Source organism: Oryza glaberrima, chromosome 8, assembly GCF_000147395.1.
Source record: "Oryza glaberrima chromosome 8, OglaRS2, whole genome shotgun sequence".
NCBI classification, from domain to species: Eukaryota; Viridiplantae; Streptophyta; class Magnoliopsida; order Poales; family Poaceae; genus Oryza; species Oryza glaberrima.
Genome location: NC_068333.1, coordinates 24701352 through 24717100, shown reverse-complemented (window position 1 = coordinate 24717100; position 15749 = coordinate 24701352). Strand labels below are relative to the sequence as shown.

The window sequence follows — 15749 nt, the reverse complement described above, 5'->3', positions numbered from 1 at the left end:
GATCGAGCACGAAATTGAGAGAATCACTAACTCAACTATAGGAGTTTTACCAATCAAGGTGATGAGAATGCGATCAACACATCACACGGATCGAACAAAGCCTCTGATACTAAAATGTTATATTCCTAATCACCGGTAAGGTTGATTCACCATCAATCAAAGAAATGCATGGGAGAAGAGATTGGAGAGGAAAGAAGTCCTAGCCACACCCTGCCCTTTGGCCCTGCACAGTTCATAGAATGACTTCTCAGTCTTCATAGGTTGGTGCCTTCCTCATTTAGGGTGTATTCGGAGCACATGACATCCCTTTTTCTTCTTCTTTCACTATGGGTGAGGCCCCTCCCCTCCTATCATCCGTCACTAAACACTAACCCTAACACCTTGCACCTGTCGCAGCGGAATGGATTCTCGATTAGGACCCGATAAATATTACTGTGTAAAATTTTAGGAGGCTATTCAGATTGTGTTCAAAATAAACCTTACTAAATTTGGTATTGTCAAAATTTTGGTAAGTTGACAATATTACTAAAATTTTGGCAAGATTTGTTATGTGTTTATCAAAGTTTGAAAAAAAATATAGTCACATCTTTAACAACTTTGCTAAATAATGGTATGGTTAGAAATGACATCAACTTGAACAGCCCACGGTAAATTTAGAAAATTTGGCAGAACAAGCTCCCAACTTATTTTCGGGCTGATTGAGTATTTTGTAAATCAGTCCTCTACGTTCTCGTCCCTATCGTACAGACGACGTCGTCGGAAGCGGCGGCATTCCGACGAATTAACCGGCGCCCGGCGGCGATCTGGTCGCCGGCGACGACCTGCAATCGTCACCTCACGGCGACCTCACTCTCACTCTCGAGGGGCAGTCGCAAGCTGGCCGTGAGAGCTCTCGTATTGAGCCGGCGACGGAGAAGAAGAGCCGCGCAAGGGGATCGACCGCCGGCTGCCCCGGACATATCAACACTGTAAGTGCTTTTTTATTTATTAAGATTAATGGAGTATATTTTTTTTTCTGTAGAAACTGTCGTTAAATATGTATACCACCAGCTAATTAAGTTGGGGCGATTCCTCTTTCCGCGGCGGCGATTAGGATTTATGGCACGGCGACCACATCTACGGTACACTCCGATATCGTTGTTTATGGCCCATCCATGTATACAAACCAACCCTTAATCTCACCGGCCTCATCACGGCGCCTGTACATGTGCCCGATCACCGGCCGGCCATTACGATAATCCAAAATTAAATCATGGCCGATGTACAACAACAAGCCCTATTGTCGCCGCCTCATAGATGAAGTCATAGACTTGAGAGAAAGATTACTGAGATTGGGAGTGCCAACCCACACTCCGCAGATAAACAATCTATCATTCATTCATGTAAAAGTTAAAACAACACATACTTCGCAATTGATCAATCCATCATATCTTTGTTTTGTTTGTTGGATTGGGCACATAAGAATCACAAATTTTCCATGTTTTTTTTTTGTTTTGTTTGTTGGATTGGACACATGAGAACCCCAAACCTTCCATGTTTTTTTTTTACAAGTTGCTGGCTGCCAGGTCGGAGAGCGCACAACACAAGCAAGCTATGGCAGAAAGTGACAAGAATGGGGAGGACAAGTGCGAGATGAGGGATACGGTTGATAAGAAGAAACAGGAGTGGAAGCTGTTAATGGAGGACCCGAAGCTGACATGGGAAGAGAAGGTGGTCGAGGTCCTTCACATAGTTCGCTGCAGAGGCTTTACTGAATATAACCACAAGCTTCTTCGCTCTCTTCCTACTCGCTTTCACACCCACAACATTGCCTTCTTTGACCTTGATAAAGAATGTCAGTACATCAATCCATATATAATCCTTAATTTATCTTCCTTGTTACATGCAAGCAATAGCTGTATGGATGTATGCATCCTCTCTTACTATTTGTTCGTCATCACATCTTTAGCCTTGGGTAGATATATGTAGACGTGTAAAAATTACAGTATATTCTTTTTTGTTTGATTTCTGTTATCTCTGCCTTGATTTTATTTACAGCAAAGCTTGGGCGTGGACCACCAGTGAAAAAGGCTCTTGCTTCCTCTGAATATTGGAGGATGATGGACTCCGTCAATGTCATCGCGATCAAGGTGACCGAGTCTGATGTGAGTTACCCTATCAGCATATTTGGCACTGTGTTGGCCAGGGATGTGTACGACTACAGGTGTGTCTATTTGTTCAGGCGTGGCAGGGACGATGCCCAGATCATCACCTCACCGGTCTGTCGCTTAACCAATTCCTTCCTTCCTCCTCGCTAGATTAATCAATACTACCATTCCTCCGGTCAAATAAAAATGACATGGCCTTACCCTTACAATCCACTTTCAGATATTCTCCAAGTAAATCACGTCAATCGCCATATTGCAACCAACTGTTTGATCCTTGTTACTAAATAGTTTGTCTGGTATCTTTTTCTAATTAATATTAGACTCACATTATGAAGTGAAATATAGACAGTTACTGAATTGTATTATACTTATCGAGCTTGGTCCCTTCTCATGTCATCTTTTACATGGTTTTCCCTATCCATATGCAGGAGGATACTCTACTTTTGACAGGACCTAATCGAGCACTTGCTGCAAGTGATAATATATATTTCGAGTTCCATCTGAAGATCAAGGGTGATGAAGGTGTCGACAAAGATTTCAGCAAAGGTCTGCTAGAACACAGTACCATCTGTTACACAAAGCAACCCATGACTTTGTCACTGGAAAGCTTGTTGAGTACAATTGAATTTGTGTATACCCCTGTTCCATGTGCTGTTGAAGCTTCAGTTGCAGTCAGCATTAAGGGGCTAGTATCATCCAAGTTCAGTGGCAAAGTAACTGCTTGGACTTCTGGAGACGATGAAAACAAGATCATTCTATATGACAGTGAAGTGAAAGGCACTAACAGAGCACTTGGACCTGGTGGATCAATCGATTTGACTCGTCGTTTTGTCGCTGTGAAACTGGATGATACACTGGTGCTCAATGTCTCTGTTTCTGAGGGCGACCACCATGAAGAAGCTGAATTGTTTGAGCTCGTTGTAGGTCACGATGATGATGAAGAAGAATGTATTCGTCAGCAAGGTCCTTATGAGCTGCAGGTGAAGGTTGTTTGGACGGCAGGCTTGGAGGAGAGTTGGCGGCGAAGGTGCGTGGAAGTTGGGGACAACTACATATTGCTGTGATATCTATGATGATGGAGTTGATGGCTATGGGGAACATGTTCAGTCTCAAGCAGTTTTACTGCCCTAGGTTAACGATTAACATTGTTCAGTTGATCTAGTGTTTTGCTCCTTTGCAGCTCAAGGAGTTTGCCTGCAATGCTTGTTTAGTTAAAAGTTATCGATGTACCGGTAGTCTGTAATGCCCAGTAAACATGGATAGGTCTAGCATGCGTGCTACGTACTTCATCACAACCAAAAATTATGCATTAACCGTGATCACTTGTTCTGAAAAAAGAATAGGGGTATGTTATTCTGAATTGGCAGACTACCATTTTTGGACTTGAATTTTCACATTGTATGCTCCAACTGATTATCAACTGATTATTACCACACAGGATTATTACCACACAGGCTAAGTATGTTCCATTTTGTGAACTATAAAACAGTTACAGAGAAGTTTCTGCCCAAACTATACACATCTCAACATTCAAAACCAGAAATGACATAGTAGCACACATGCTATACTATCATCTTCATGTTTAGCTTGGAAAAAAAATTATCACTGGGACTTGGAATAACTGGAATGGAATTGCCATGACAAGCTCTCCTGTTCCAGGACACAGAGGTGACTGTAACAAACTGGAGTTACAATCACAGCAGAATTCTAATTCCAATTCCAAAATTCTAATCTCAAGTTCATCCAAATGCCCTCTGTGAGTAAATAAACCTTGTGAAGAAGAAACAAGAGAAGAAACCAATTGTGCCTGTAAGCAGGAAGAAGGCATATGAGACGACAAGCATGTATCCAAAGTAGAACATGACTGACACTGGCTTAACAATGCTCAGCTTCGCGAAGAAGAAGAATGTCGCATATAAGAAGAGATAGACTGCAGAACATCCTGGTGTAAGGAATGATCTCCACCACCACTTGTAGTTGCCGCTTCGCAGTTGATAGTAGCAAAACGCAACGGAGATTTCAGCGCAGGCGACGAGGAGGAGAACAAGCGTGATGAGGAGGAACCCAAATCCACGGTAGAATTGGTGATACCAGATGAAGATGAGGCCAAAGAAGAGCTCAATGAAAACAATTGTAAATGGAAAGATACTACCAATGAGGATGGAGAACACAGGGCTGATGTACCATGCTTGCTTGGGAATCTTTCGTGGAGTTTTGTTGATCTCCACCGGAGGCTCAATGGCAGGTCTCTTGTACCCAAGATATCCTCCAAGAAACACGAGAGGCGGCGCGATACCGGACTAGAGGAGGACCAAGGCACACATTGTGGTTGGAGGAACTGTGGCTGATGAATTCTCATCTTGTAGAAGAGTATTCAAGATTGCGAAGATAACAAAAGTGAAACCCGGGAACTGGATAGCTGTTGCCATGGTGATATGCTTCCACTCTGAACCGCTCTTGAACATCTTATAGAGGCGAGAAGAGGTGTAGCCAGCAAGCATCCCCATCAGGACCCAGGTGAGCAACACAACATTTCTCAGGCCTGCAGAATTTGATGGAGAAAAGAAGCCCAGCGCAGCGAAGGCTACGGTGATGAGTACCAAATAGTTGAACACCACTCCCTGCATAGGCACAGAGCAAGACAGGGTTGGATGGAGGCCGGAACACATCTCCATGAACAAGCTTCCACCCGGTTTCCACTTGAGCCTCATTCTGGGTTTCAAGTTTGCTGTATCTAAAGATATCTCTATGCAGACTTCGAAGCATAGTCATGGCCATTGCAACAGAAAGACCAATCAGGGTAACAGGAGAGTTAACAATGGAAAACCAGCGAGCCTGATCATCTGTCATTGACAGGTAGGCATCCCAGCGAGAAGCCCACTTGATATCACTTTCCTGTAACAGCAGTAGCACAAGCATGTGATAAATCATTAGAGAAAGGTTTAATATCTGATTAATGTCTGTTTTAGGGAGAAGATACAATTTACAGGTGAAAGGATGATAAAAGGGAAGGATGAAAGCCACCTCAAAGTTAACATCATAGGTGAAGATGATTTCTTCACCGACTTCAATCTCCGGTGGAGAATCAGAGGATAAGATGAACCTGTTGGCATTAGCATCACATGTGCTCAGACGAGAGTTTGCACCGTTCCATTGCGCTTCATATTGGTGCTTAACACTGGGACAAAAGGAAATTAACCAGAAGAACGGTAAAGATGGTACTCATTCATGCTGAATAAAATGTGGGAAGCAAAGTTGGCAAAACCTGAATGGTTTGACCTCAAATGCCACTATTGTAGAAGCACTTGTGTCGATATCCCTCTTGTACCTCACCAAAAATGATAAGTGATTGTGGATGAAGTACCTCTTATGCTCCTCCTGCGGAAAAATGCTTATGCATGAGGGTCTTTTTAACTAAAGATTTTAGCGAAATAAAGAGTTTGAGAAGATCAATATAATGATCTTTCATCTAAAAAAAAGAGTTTTGAGAAGATGAACCCACTCCAAAGAATTGGCCAATTACACCAATATGGTACCCATGCTGATAGAAAAAATCATCTTTATCTAACCTTCTGATTGGAATACTTAATGGGAGGTTGTCAAGAGCCCTGTAATTCAACTTCATTAAATCTCTCACAAACTTTGCGGTGTTTTTAGAAAATGTAAATCTAACCTCTACAATCCTTACATGTTCACACGGTACTCATCTTCCATCTTCTCCATCAGCTCCTTCGCTTCTTTTTCTCCAACAAGCACTCTGCAGACAATTTGGCACTTCTTGGGCACTCTCATTTCAAACTACAGTGAAAACGCAAAGTTGGATCATCAATTCGCAGTCCAAAAATGATAATCCAAGATCTTCACAGACAAAAAAAAAATGATAGAACCCAAGATAAAACCCTGGCAGGTGGCAGTGTGTGACTAACCTGGTAAGGGGACCTCTGTTGGCGATCACCATGGAGAAGTTGCCAAAGAGTCGGAGCACTTTCAGTTAGATTGTCAGGTCTACAGAAGGGAAGTGAGTAGTACGAGTAGGTGATCTGAATCTCGATGGACATCAGCTCGTTCACCTTCACCAAAACCTCATCTCCCTGTGAAAATGAACACAAGAAACAAAGCCAACAATTCAGAAGATTAGACCAATTAATGTTCAGCAGATCAATTCCAAAGGAGACAGATACCATGTAGAGCGTATCAGATTCAGTACCTTGTAGAATTCGTGGATGAACACAGCTGCGACCGGTGGCGCGGCGAGCAGCGCGGCCACCGCCGCCACCGCGCACCATAAAGCCTCACGTACGACGGCGAGTCGGCCGGCGGTGACGTTGAGGAGGGAGAAGCACTAAGCCTCACTCATATATGATACCGGAAGTGCTGGGAGATGACAACGACGAGTTGGCCGGCGGACGGCGGCGACAGCGAAGGCGACGGAGGAGACGGCCTTCTGCATTGGTTCTCTCTGGCCACGACATACGTGGTTGACCGTTGACCCCTGGGTGGACCGCAATAACTGACTGACTGATTACACGTACGTCACACAGCAATATGGCAACTTTTCAACTCACCCAAAGAAAAACCGGAGCAAAGTGGCAACTTTTCAACTCACCCAAAGAAAAACCGGAGCAAAGCAGCTGCTGGTGATACTATCTTGGAAGGGTAAAAAATGATCAGAAAACAGTAGTATTCGGTCCCGTATATAATAAAATGAATTTATACAGAGATCCATAAGAATTGAGAATAATATGCTCTGCCATACGAAACTAACAATCGTAACTAGCCTTATATAACTTCATATCAAAGATGTATCATCTCATTTATAGTGAATGAACACAAGTGGTTTATAAGCTAAGAACTACGATATAAATTTTCTCGAAAATCAGTAAAATACAGAGTGGATTCTGATCCTCGTCTCACAATTCTCCACAATAATCATACAGAACTTTTGGAAGCCGGATGTATAGCAACTCTGCGCCTAGTCAATCTTCACAGATGAGTAAATCAATCTCGTGAACCACAAGCAGGCACAGAAACCAATTGTGCCAGTGAGCACGAAGAAAGAGAATGAGGCCAGAAGCATGTAGCCGAAGTACAGAATGCCTGACACCAGTTTAGTAATCTGCAGCTTGGTGAAGAAGTAGAACCCAGCATACAGGAAGAGATAGATCGCAGATGATCCTGAGGTGAGATAGGACCTCCACCACCACATGTAATCCTCACTGCACAGTTGGAAGTAGCACAGCACGATTGCAATCTCCGCACAAGTGATGATGAGGATAATGAACACGAGGAAAAGGAAGCCGAAGATGTAGTAAAACTGGTGAAGCCAGATTGAAGTGAGGATGAAAAATAGCTCAATGAAAACTGCTCCGAATGGAAGAATCCCACCAATAAGAATGGTGAAGGCAGGGTTCATGTACCCAGCCTGCTCTGGGATCTGTCTCGGGATTTTGTTGGTCTTCACTGGAGCCTCAATGGCAGGTTTCTTGAAACCAAGATAGCCCCCAACAAAGACAAGTGGAACCGAGATACCGAACCAAAGAAGCACCAAGGCAAACATTGTGGAGAAAGGGACAGCACCTGATGATTTCTCCCCCCATATAAGAGCATTCAAGACGAAGAAAATACCAAAAGCAATTCCCGGAAACAGGAAAGCAGTCTTCAAGGTGATGCTCTTCCATTCTGATCCTTTAAACATCTTATAGAGTCGGGAAGAAGCATATCCAGCAAACAGCCCCATCAAGACCCAAATGAGCAGCATCGCAGTCATCAATCCTCCACGGTTTGATGGAGAAAGGAAACCCAAGACAGCAAACATCATGGTAACCAGCAGCATACCAAAGAACTGGACACCAGTGCCAACATAGACACAGAGTAAGTCAGAGTTAGTTGGTGGGCGGAACACATCTCCATGAACAAGCTTCCAACCAGTTTCCTCCTGGGCTTCTTCTTCAGTCTCAAGTTGATTGTACCTGGAGATATCTCTATATAGAGTGCGGAGCATAATCATGGCCACCATTCCAGATAAGAAAAGCACGATCATGAGAGAGTTCACAATAGAGAACCAGTGAATTTGATCATCTGTCATAAGTAGATAGGTGTCCCAGCGAGAAGCCCACTTGATATCACTTTCCTACAAGACCCAGCGAAGAAAACCAAAAGATATTGTTTAAATAAATATAACATTGGAAGCATAGCTGTGAAGGAAAAGAGTCATAGTACAAAAGGAAAGAAGAGATGCCATGAAAATATCATCACCTCAAAGCCAACATCATATGTGAATATGATATCCTTTCCAGCTTCAACCTCTTGAGGAGTATCTGAGTTTATTACTATTTTGTTGGCATGGGGATGACATGTGCTCAAACGAGTATTTGCATCATTCCATTTCTCTTCGAATTGGTGTTTAACACTGAGTCAGGGAATTTAGTAAACACATATGAGGGATTAAACTTAAATTTGCCCAATATGTCAAAGACGTTGTACGAAACAAACATAAAAAGGTTAAGGGAATGAACCTAAATGGTTTGACCTCGAACCCAACAATTCTAGAGAGATCTGAATTTTCATCCTTGTGATACTTCACTAAAAATATCAGGTGGTTATGGATAAAGTACTTCTCATCCTTGCTCTGCAAAATATATTTTTGTAAGATCATTACTAGTCTTCCAAACAAAAGAAAAGGAAGCTGAGCACAGAGACTTACACCAGCATATTGGCCCTTAACACCAACATGATATCCACCCTGAAAAACAACATCATCCCTATCTGGCCTTGCAATAGGCACAACTAGCGGGAGGTTGTCAAGAATCCTGTAAGGTAATTTAACCATGTTACTCCAGAACCCATCATATAAAATAAATTTCAATCAAACTAAACAATCCATACAGGCATACATGTTCACCCGGTACTCATCCTCTATCTTTTCCTTTAGCTCCTTTGCTTGTTTATCGCTAATGGTTGCTTTGCAGACGATCTGACACATCTTGGGCTCTCTCATCTCAAACTATAGTCCAAAGAAGTAAAATAGAAGATAATTAGGTACATTAACATGCGAGTGCGCTCAGATAATCTGTAAACCAGAGACCAGTACTAACCACATAAGGAGAATTCTCAATGCGATCACCACGTAGAACTTCTCCAAGATTTTCTGCACTGTCAACTATCGTATCTGGCTTGCAGAAAGGAAGGGAGTAATATGAATAGGGGAGTTGTGTCTTTGTGGATGACAGCTTGTTCACCTTCACTTGAAGTGGATCTTTCTGCAGGCATTGTAGTATATATGTCCATTAGAGCACATCCAAAACATATGACTAGATATTTTTAAGATATTGTCAGTACGGCAGGTTAATGTAAATGTATGTTTTTTAAGATTACTAGATATTTTTTTTCTTCACAGACTCAAAAATATTTTCTTTCAGTCACCTTCATGATGTTTTCTTCTCTACGTAGCAGAACAGAATAAACATGTAATAACCTAGAAAATGCCTAGTAGCACAGTCATTCTTAAAACTAATGACTGAACGATAGAGAGCAAAAAAAATTAAGGGTAAAAGGGTGATTAAGCAGGTGTTGCAAGGACATGCATGCCATTCGTAAGTGACAAAATTGAGGATACACGCACAACTGGCAACAATTGACGAGAGAAGATAAACAGGGTACGGTATAGAGAGGCTGAGAAGATGTTGAAAATTGGAGCGTGTTTACTCAATGCGCAAGCTTGAAAAAATTACAGAATACAGCTATAGTCAACAATATAATTTGTTCTGAAAATGTTCAGAGGGATAATACGAAATGCATATGCTAGGATCATTGCAGAAGTTTTTTCCACTCAAAGTGATAAACTCCTTTGCTTCGCTTTCGGTTAGAAACATGTTTTGCCTCAGCGATGAGGCTTGCGAAACAATGGATCTAATCTAAGGATGCTAATGTCCATCCAGAATTCCAGAGGCATGCAACTAGAACCACATGACAGAGGCATCCCTAACAAAATGTCGGGCATGCAACTAGAACCACATGACAGAGGCATCCCTAACCAAATGTCGGTACGCCTTTAGCACTGATCAGCCACACCCCTACATCAAACAGCACTGAAAATATACAGTTTATTCTCAACATTGGCGACAAGCGGCACACAGATTCATCACTCATCAACCAAACCCCACCAACATCCACAGAAACGCGTACGAAACAGCATCCCCTACGTGTGTGTGTGTGTGTGTGTGGAAGAACAGGACGACGATCACGCCAAAATTATAACACCAGCTTTGCTGGCTTCGGTTTTCAAAAAAAAAAAAAAAAGATCACGCCAAAACGATTTGGCGCGTACGGACGACCCCGAAGAGCGAAGAGGGCTAGAATCACGAGGAGCCGGATCTGCACCAGGGGATCGCCGAGATCCAGCAAGCGCAGGAGCGGGAGCCATTACCAGGAGGAGGAGGGGGAGGAGGAACGGACCTTCTGGAAGTAGTTGGGCGCGACGCCGGGGAGGTAGAAGGCCGCGGCGGGGGGCGCGGCGGCGATGAGGAGGAGGAAGAGGAGCGCGAGCGCCGCCGCGGCGGCGGGCCATCGGAGCATCGCCGGCGGGCGCATCTGGTGCGGGATCCGGATCTGGCAAACTCCCTCTCCCTTCCTCGTGTCCTTTTTTCGAGCTGCTACTGCTACTCACGCTCACCGGTCGTGTTGGGGGCAAGTTGGGGGCCTTGTTTGTTGGGCGAAAATTTGTGTGTGTGTGTGGTTGTCACGTCTAAGGGCGGCCCAGGATTTTGAGATTAGCTATTAAAAATGTAAAGGGGATAAAAAAATAATTTTTACAACACGAACATAATATTTGGTATGAATGATCAATAGTACAGTATTTTAGTACTGCTTATTGAATTAGAACTTGCGACAAGGCTTTTAGCAATTTCCTTAATTTATTATGATATACTTTGTGAGAAAACATATACAGTACAATCTACCAACCAAGTATATATCGATTGGCGTCATGCCATCACAACACGGTTAATGCACAAATTAGACAACCATGCATAATTGGGTTCGATTTTGAGGGATCCAGCCTGCTAGGTTTTCTTGTTGGGCTTCTTTCGATCAATAACGTTTATTTTCTTTATTTCTCTATATACATATGAAATATATATCTCATATATGTATTTTTTTTTTGTCTAAAAATCTTGGGTATTCATTTTGAATACCCTTTGAATTGAGGTGGGCCCGCCCCTCGGATATAAGGACACATATTTGAAGTATTAAACGTAGTCTAATAACAAAACAAATTATAGATTTCGATTGTAAACTGCGAGACGAATTTATTAAGCCTAATTAATCCATCATTAGCAAATGTTTAATGTAGCACCACATTATCAAATCGTGGAGCAATTAGGCTTAAAAGATTCGTCTTGCAATTTAAACGCAAACTGTGTAATTAGTTTTTTTTCTACATTTAATACTTTATTCATGTGTCCAAACATTCGATGTGACAGTGTGAAAATTTTTGTTTTTAACTAAACATGGCTCCTATACCATTTTCAGGCCTTTTTTTCGTTTTCCAAGTTTTTTTAAAATATTTAGAAAAGTTGTTCAAACGCAGACATACATGCACCCTATCTTCAAATAGGGATCTAGAACTAGATTAGCTGTGTTCGGGAGGAGGGGTGCGGCACGCAAAACGACATGGCATTAGCGCATGATTAATTAACTATTAGTTATTTTTTTCAAAAAAGGATTAATATGATTTTAAAAAGCAATTTTCGTATGGAAAATTTTTACAAAAAACACACTGTTTAATAGTTTGAAAAGCGTGCGCGCGAAAAACAAGAGAAATAAGTTGGAAAAGTGAGGTAAAGAACTCAGCCATATATAGGGGAGACTCATCTCCTTCTTCCTCCTTCGGCCCCCACACCCAAACCCCACTATTCCTCATATCCCTCTTCTTCTCCTTCCATCTCTTCTTCTTTCAATGGTGATTCAGTGTGGTACAGGGGCTCGAGTGACCCAACACCCACATTGGATCCACTCTTGCTTATCCCTATGAGCACATCTAAAAAACTAGATCGGTATATTTTGGTATTAGCGAAGTCACTATGGGTGTCTCATTATCGACAAATACATCGTTTACCATTGAAAGAATAATTAGTCGTAGATACTTAAAATTTGTACGGTTATATTTATCTTAAGCAAGTGAAATTGGAAGTGGTGGGTGTCACGCCCAGAAATTTAGCCCCAAATTTCCAGACTATTTTGTGTATTAAATCCCTGTCCAGGACCAGCCAGGGTACACAAAACGACAAGTAATATACAGTTCCAAACATAAATAAAGCGTAAATACTTACAGAAGAGGCACTTAGTCCTCACACCGAAAAGAAAGCAGCAGTAGCGGAAAAGACGATCCTAGCGGGGTTTCAGCTCCACTCCACAGGTAAAACTCAACTGGGGTCTGAGCCTTGGTCTTCTAACTTCGTCTTTAGTTCAGAAGCACTACACTTCTAAAAAAGGGGGGAAAATAGTAAGGCTGAGTACAACCACTGTACTCAGCAAGCCACACCAATGATGCAGACGTGCAAGGGGATACAAGGACGGCTTGAGGCTATTTGCATAAAGGCAGTTGTAAAACATTTTATTGAGCAAAACCGTAAAACAGTTGAGTAATTAAAGTAACATTAAATCTCCACTGATCAACGCTACACCACGTTGAACAGGCCCAACCAACCCACCTGAACTACAGTGCATTGAGTCGATTTATTAAGGTGGGACTAATCACGGTGAATTTGGTCGACCGCCCATAACCGCGGGCACGGCTACTCGAATAGTTTTACTCTGGCCAGAGGTGTACAACTGTACCCACAAGACACAGTCCCACGACACGTTTCCGTGCGCCGACATGCCACCACGACATACCGGAAAGAGGTCGTGACAGGACCCTTCGCATAACCCCCTCTAACCAAGCACACCACACCTCAGGTTTCACCCCCACTCCTCGCAAGGCAGCGGGCAGTCCCCTCTCGTGCCTAGGTGAATCCGGAAGCCGCATAGGCCGTCGCAGGGCCCATCCAAACTCCATCACGCACACCCTTGCCTGGATGCGTTAGCTAGAGGAAAGCTACACTACAAGTCCAGCCTTGCCCACGCTGGCTTGTGGTAAGTATGATAAGTTCTTCCAGGGCATCCCGCGAACCGGTTCTTAATCGCCATGGGTGCGACTAGCAAAACCATACACCCACAGCCCACCATTCAGTCGCTTTTTTAGTTGGATAAATATGAGCATGAAGCATGGCCAGATGTCTCGAGCATGCAGCTCATTCTGATACTAAAAAGGTCTAATACTGTAATTATCCCATCAACTGAGCTAGTGGTAATTAAGCATGGCTAAGCATATAGTTCTAGCTCGGTCACATAAGTAACACAAGCTAGGCGATTTATTACCCACGGATGACAAATGACAGATATCAAGTAAACATGGCACAAGCGAGCAGATAGGTAACACCCGGATCCCATGTAATTAGCAAAACATGCATATTTATTTGCAAACGGTAAAACATTTATAAATTGGGATCAACATGCTCAAGGGGAATATGTGACTTGCTTTGCTTCTTCACTTTGATCTTCTGAACTCTTTCCCCTTGCGATCGCAATCTTCCGAAACGACGGATTCTACACGCTGGCACGCAAAACGAGAAAAAACTCTAATAAAAACCAAGCAAACAGTACATAAAAAGTAAACAAACATATAGAGCTTAATTTTACATGAATTTTGCAAGTTGAACGGCTCAATTCGGAGTTCGAATGAATTAGATATGAATTTTAGAAGTTGTTGAGCCATTAAATGATTTTCTATAGTTATCAATGATTTATTGCGCAATTATTAATTATTTTTACAAAGGAAAAGGCTTAAGCGCTGACGTCATCAAAGAGGCCGGCGCCGACAAGCGGGCCCCACACGTCAGCGTGTCAAGGGAATCGGTCCACCGTGGACCAGGACCATGGGGTGGTCCACCGCCGGTCCACGGGAACCGACGGCCCAGATCAGCCCGAGCTGATCGGGCGACCACGGGGTGGCGCGGCAGGGCACGGGCACGGCTCAGGCCGGCCCGGCCGAGCGATGGCTCGCGGCGGCGCGGCCACTTGCGGCGACGGCCGGCGACGGCTCACGCGGGCGACGGCGGCGCACGCAAGAGAGCGGCGGCGCGGCGCGGCAAGGGGGAGGCGGCAACCAGCTGCCCGGCACCACCGGCAATGGCGCGGGCGCGGAGAGCGGCAGCAGTGACCCGGTCGGACGGCCACTGTCGGCAGCAGCGCGTCGCGAGGACGCCTGGGAGGTGGCTAACGAAGGGGAGGAAAAGGGAGAGGGAGGAGAGTGCTCAACGAGGGGCACGACGGCGAAGGGGCAGCCGATGGCAAGGACCGGCGGCGGTGGGGCTCCTCAGGAAGACGATGCGACGGAGCTCCGGCGACGGGCGTTGCTCGGGAAGGGGCGGATGGGCTCGGCCTCGATCTGAGGAAGATAAAGGAGGGGTTAGAGAGGGGAGGACTGGTGCGTGGTGACCGGTAACGACGGCCGACCACGACAATATGAGGAGGAGCTCACCGGCGACCGAGGAAGGAGGAGCTCTGGCGGATTTCCGGCGAAGAGGGGTGGCGGCCGAGGTCCTCCTCGTCCTTGCGGAGCTGAGAGAGGCAACGGCGCGGGTCGGCGTCGACCGAAGCGGCGGCGTGACGCGGCTGGAGTCGGTAGCGGCGGCGGAGAGAGGTGGTTCGCGTGGCTGCGGCGCTTCGGAGGTGAAGAGGGGAAATGGAGCAGTGGACGAGCTTGCCCGGGCGGCGGCAAAGCCGGCGGTGGCAGCGGCGCAGCGCGGAGATGGCGGCGGCGGCTGAGGCGCGCGGCTGGAGAGCGCCGGCGGGCGGCGGCGATGGGGAACGGCGTGGGGAGAGCGAGGGGGAGTGTGGCGGGTTCGGGCGAAATGGGGAAACGAGAGAGGATGCTCCAGGAATTGTTTATATACACTCGTGGAGGGGGAACCGTGGCCGAGTGGGGCGGCAACGACCGGTGAAGTGGCGAGGCATCGTAGGATCGTGGGGGCCAAACGGGGGAGGAGGTGGAGTAGAGGGGTTGCTTCCGGTCCCACGCAAGAGAGGGCTCGAGGAGGCTGGGAATGGCTGCGACGTGGGCGGTTTTAGGCGGCCATGGCAGCAACGACAGTTGCCGGCCTGAGGTTGGGGATGACAGGTGGGCCCATGGGTCCCATCTGTCGGCCAAAGAGGAGAGGGAGGCCGGCTGGGGAAGCAAAGTAGACTTCGGGGAGGAGAGGGCCGAGCGGCGAGCTGGGCCGAGGGAGAGAGAGAGCCCGAGAGGGAGAGGGGGATTGGGCCAGGACGGCCCAAAAACAAAGAGGGGGAAATTTTATTGCTCTTCTTTTTATTTTAATTGATAAATGAACTTTGTATCGTTAAAATTATTTCTTGAGCTCTGAAAATTCACGGAAAAATCCGGAGGATATTTAGGGCACAAAGAATATTACAAAATATTCTCGGCCAATGATTTTTAAAGGAAAATTTTAATTCTCCCAATAATTTCACTTGATTGAATTGATTTAACTTTTATTTAATTTC

At 44.9% G+C, this 15749-nt stretch overlaps 1 protein-coding gene and 2 pseudogenes across 3 annotated transcripts in view; 1 reads left to right on the top strand and 2 right to left on the bottom strand.

The window, feature by feature from the left end:
* The first annotated feature begins 1259 nt into the window (after positions 1-1259).
* LOC127782032 (uncharacterized) lies at positions 1260-3474 on the top strand (annotated as a pseudogene).
* Positions 3475-3540: 66 nt separating this feature from the next.
* LOC127782031 (transmembrane 9 superfamily member 10-like) lies at positions 3541-6686 on the bottom strand (annotated as a pseudogene).
* Positions 6687-6900: 214 nt separating this feature from the next.
* Positions 6901-15749, bottom strand: part of LOC127782030 (transmembrane 9 superfamily member 8-like) — a 32990-nt gene continuing 24141 nt past the window's right edge. For 2 of the 3 annotated variants that reach the window (XM_052309104.1, XM_052309106.1), the window contains exons 2-7: positions 9242-9406; positions 9041-9150; positions 8851-8956; positions 8663-8775; positions 8403-8556; positions 6901-8277 (exon numbers count right to left, since the gene is read on the bottom strand). In XM_052309104.1, the coding sequence (XP_052165064.1) occupies positions 7120-8277; positions 8403-8556; positions 8663-8775; positions 8851-8956; positions 9041-9150; positions 9242-9406 (1806 nt within the window). In that variant the 3' untranslated portion in view covers positions 6901-7119. Of the gene's footprint in view, positions 8278-8402; positions 8557-8662; positions 8776-8850; positions 8957-9040; positions 9151-9241; positions 9407-10601; positions 10846-15749 lie in introns of those variants that run through there. The other variant, XM_052309102.1, reaches the window with a different exon arrangement.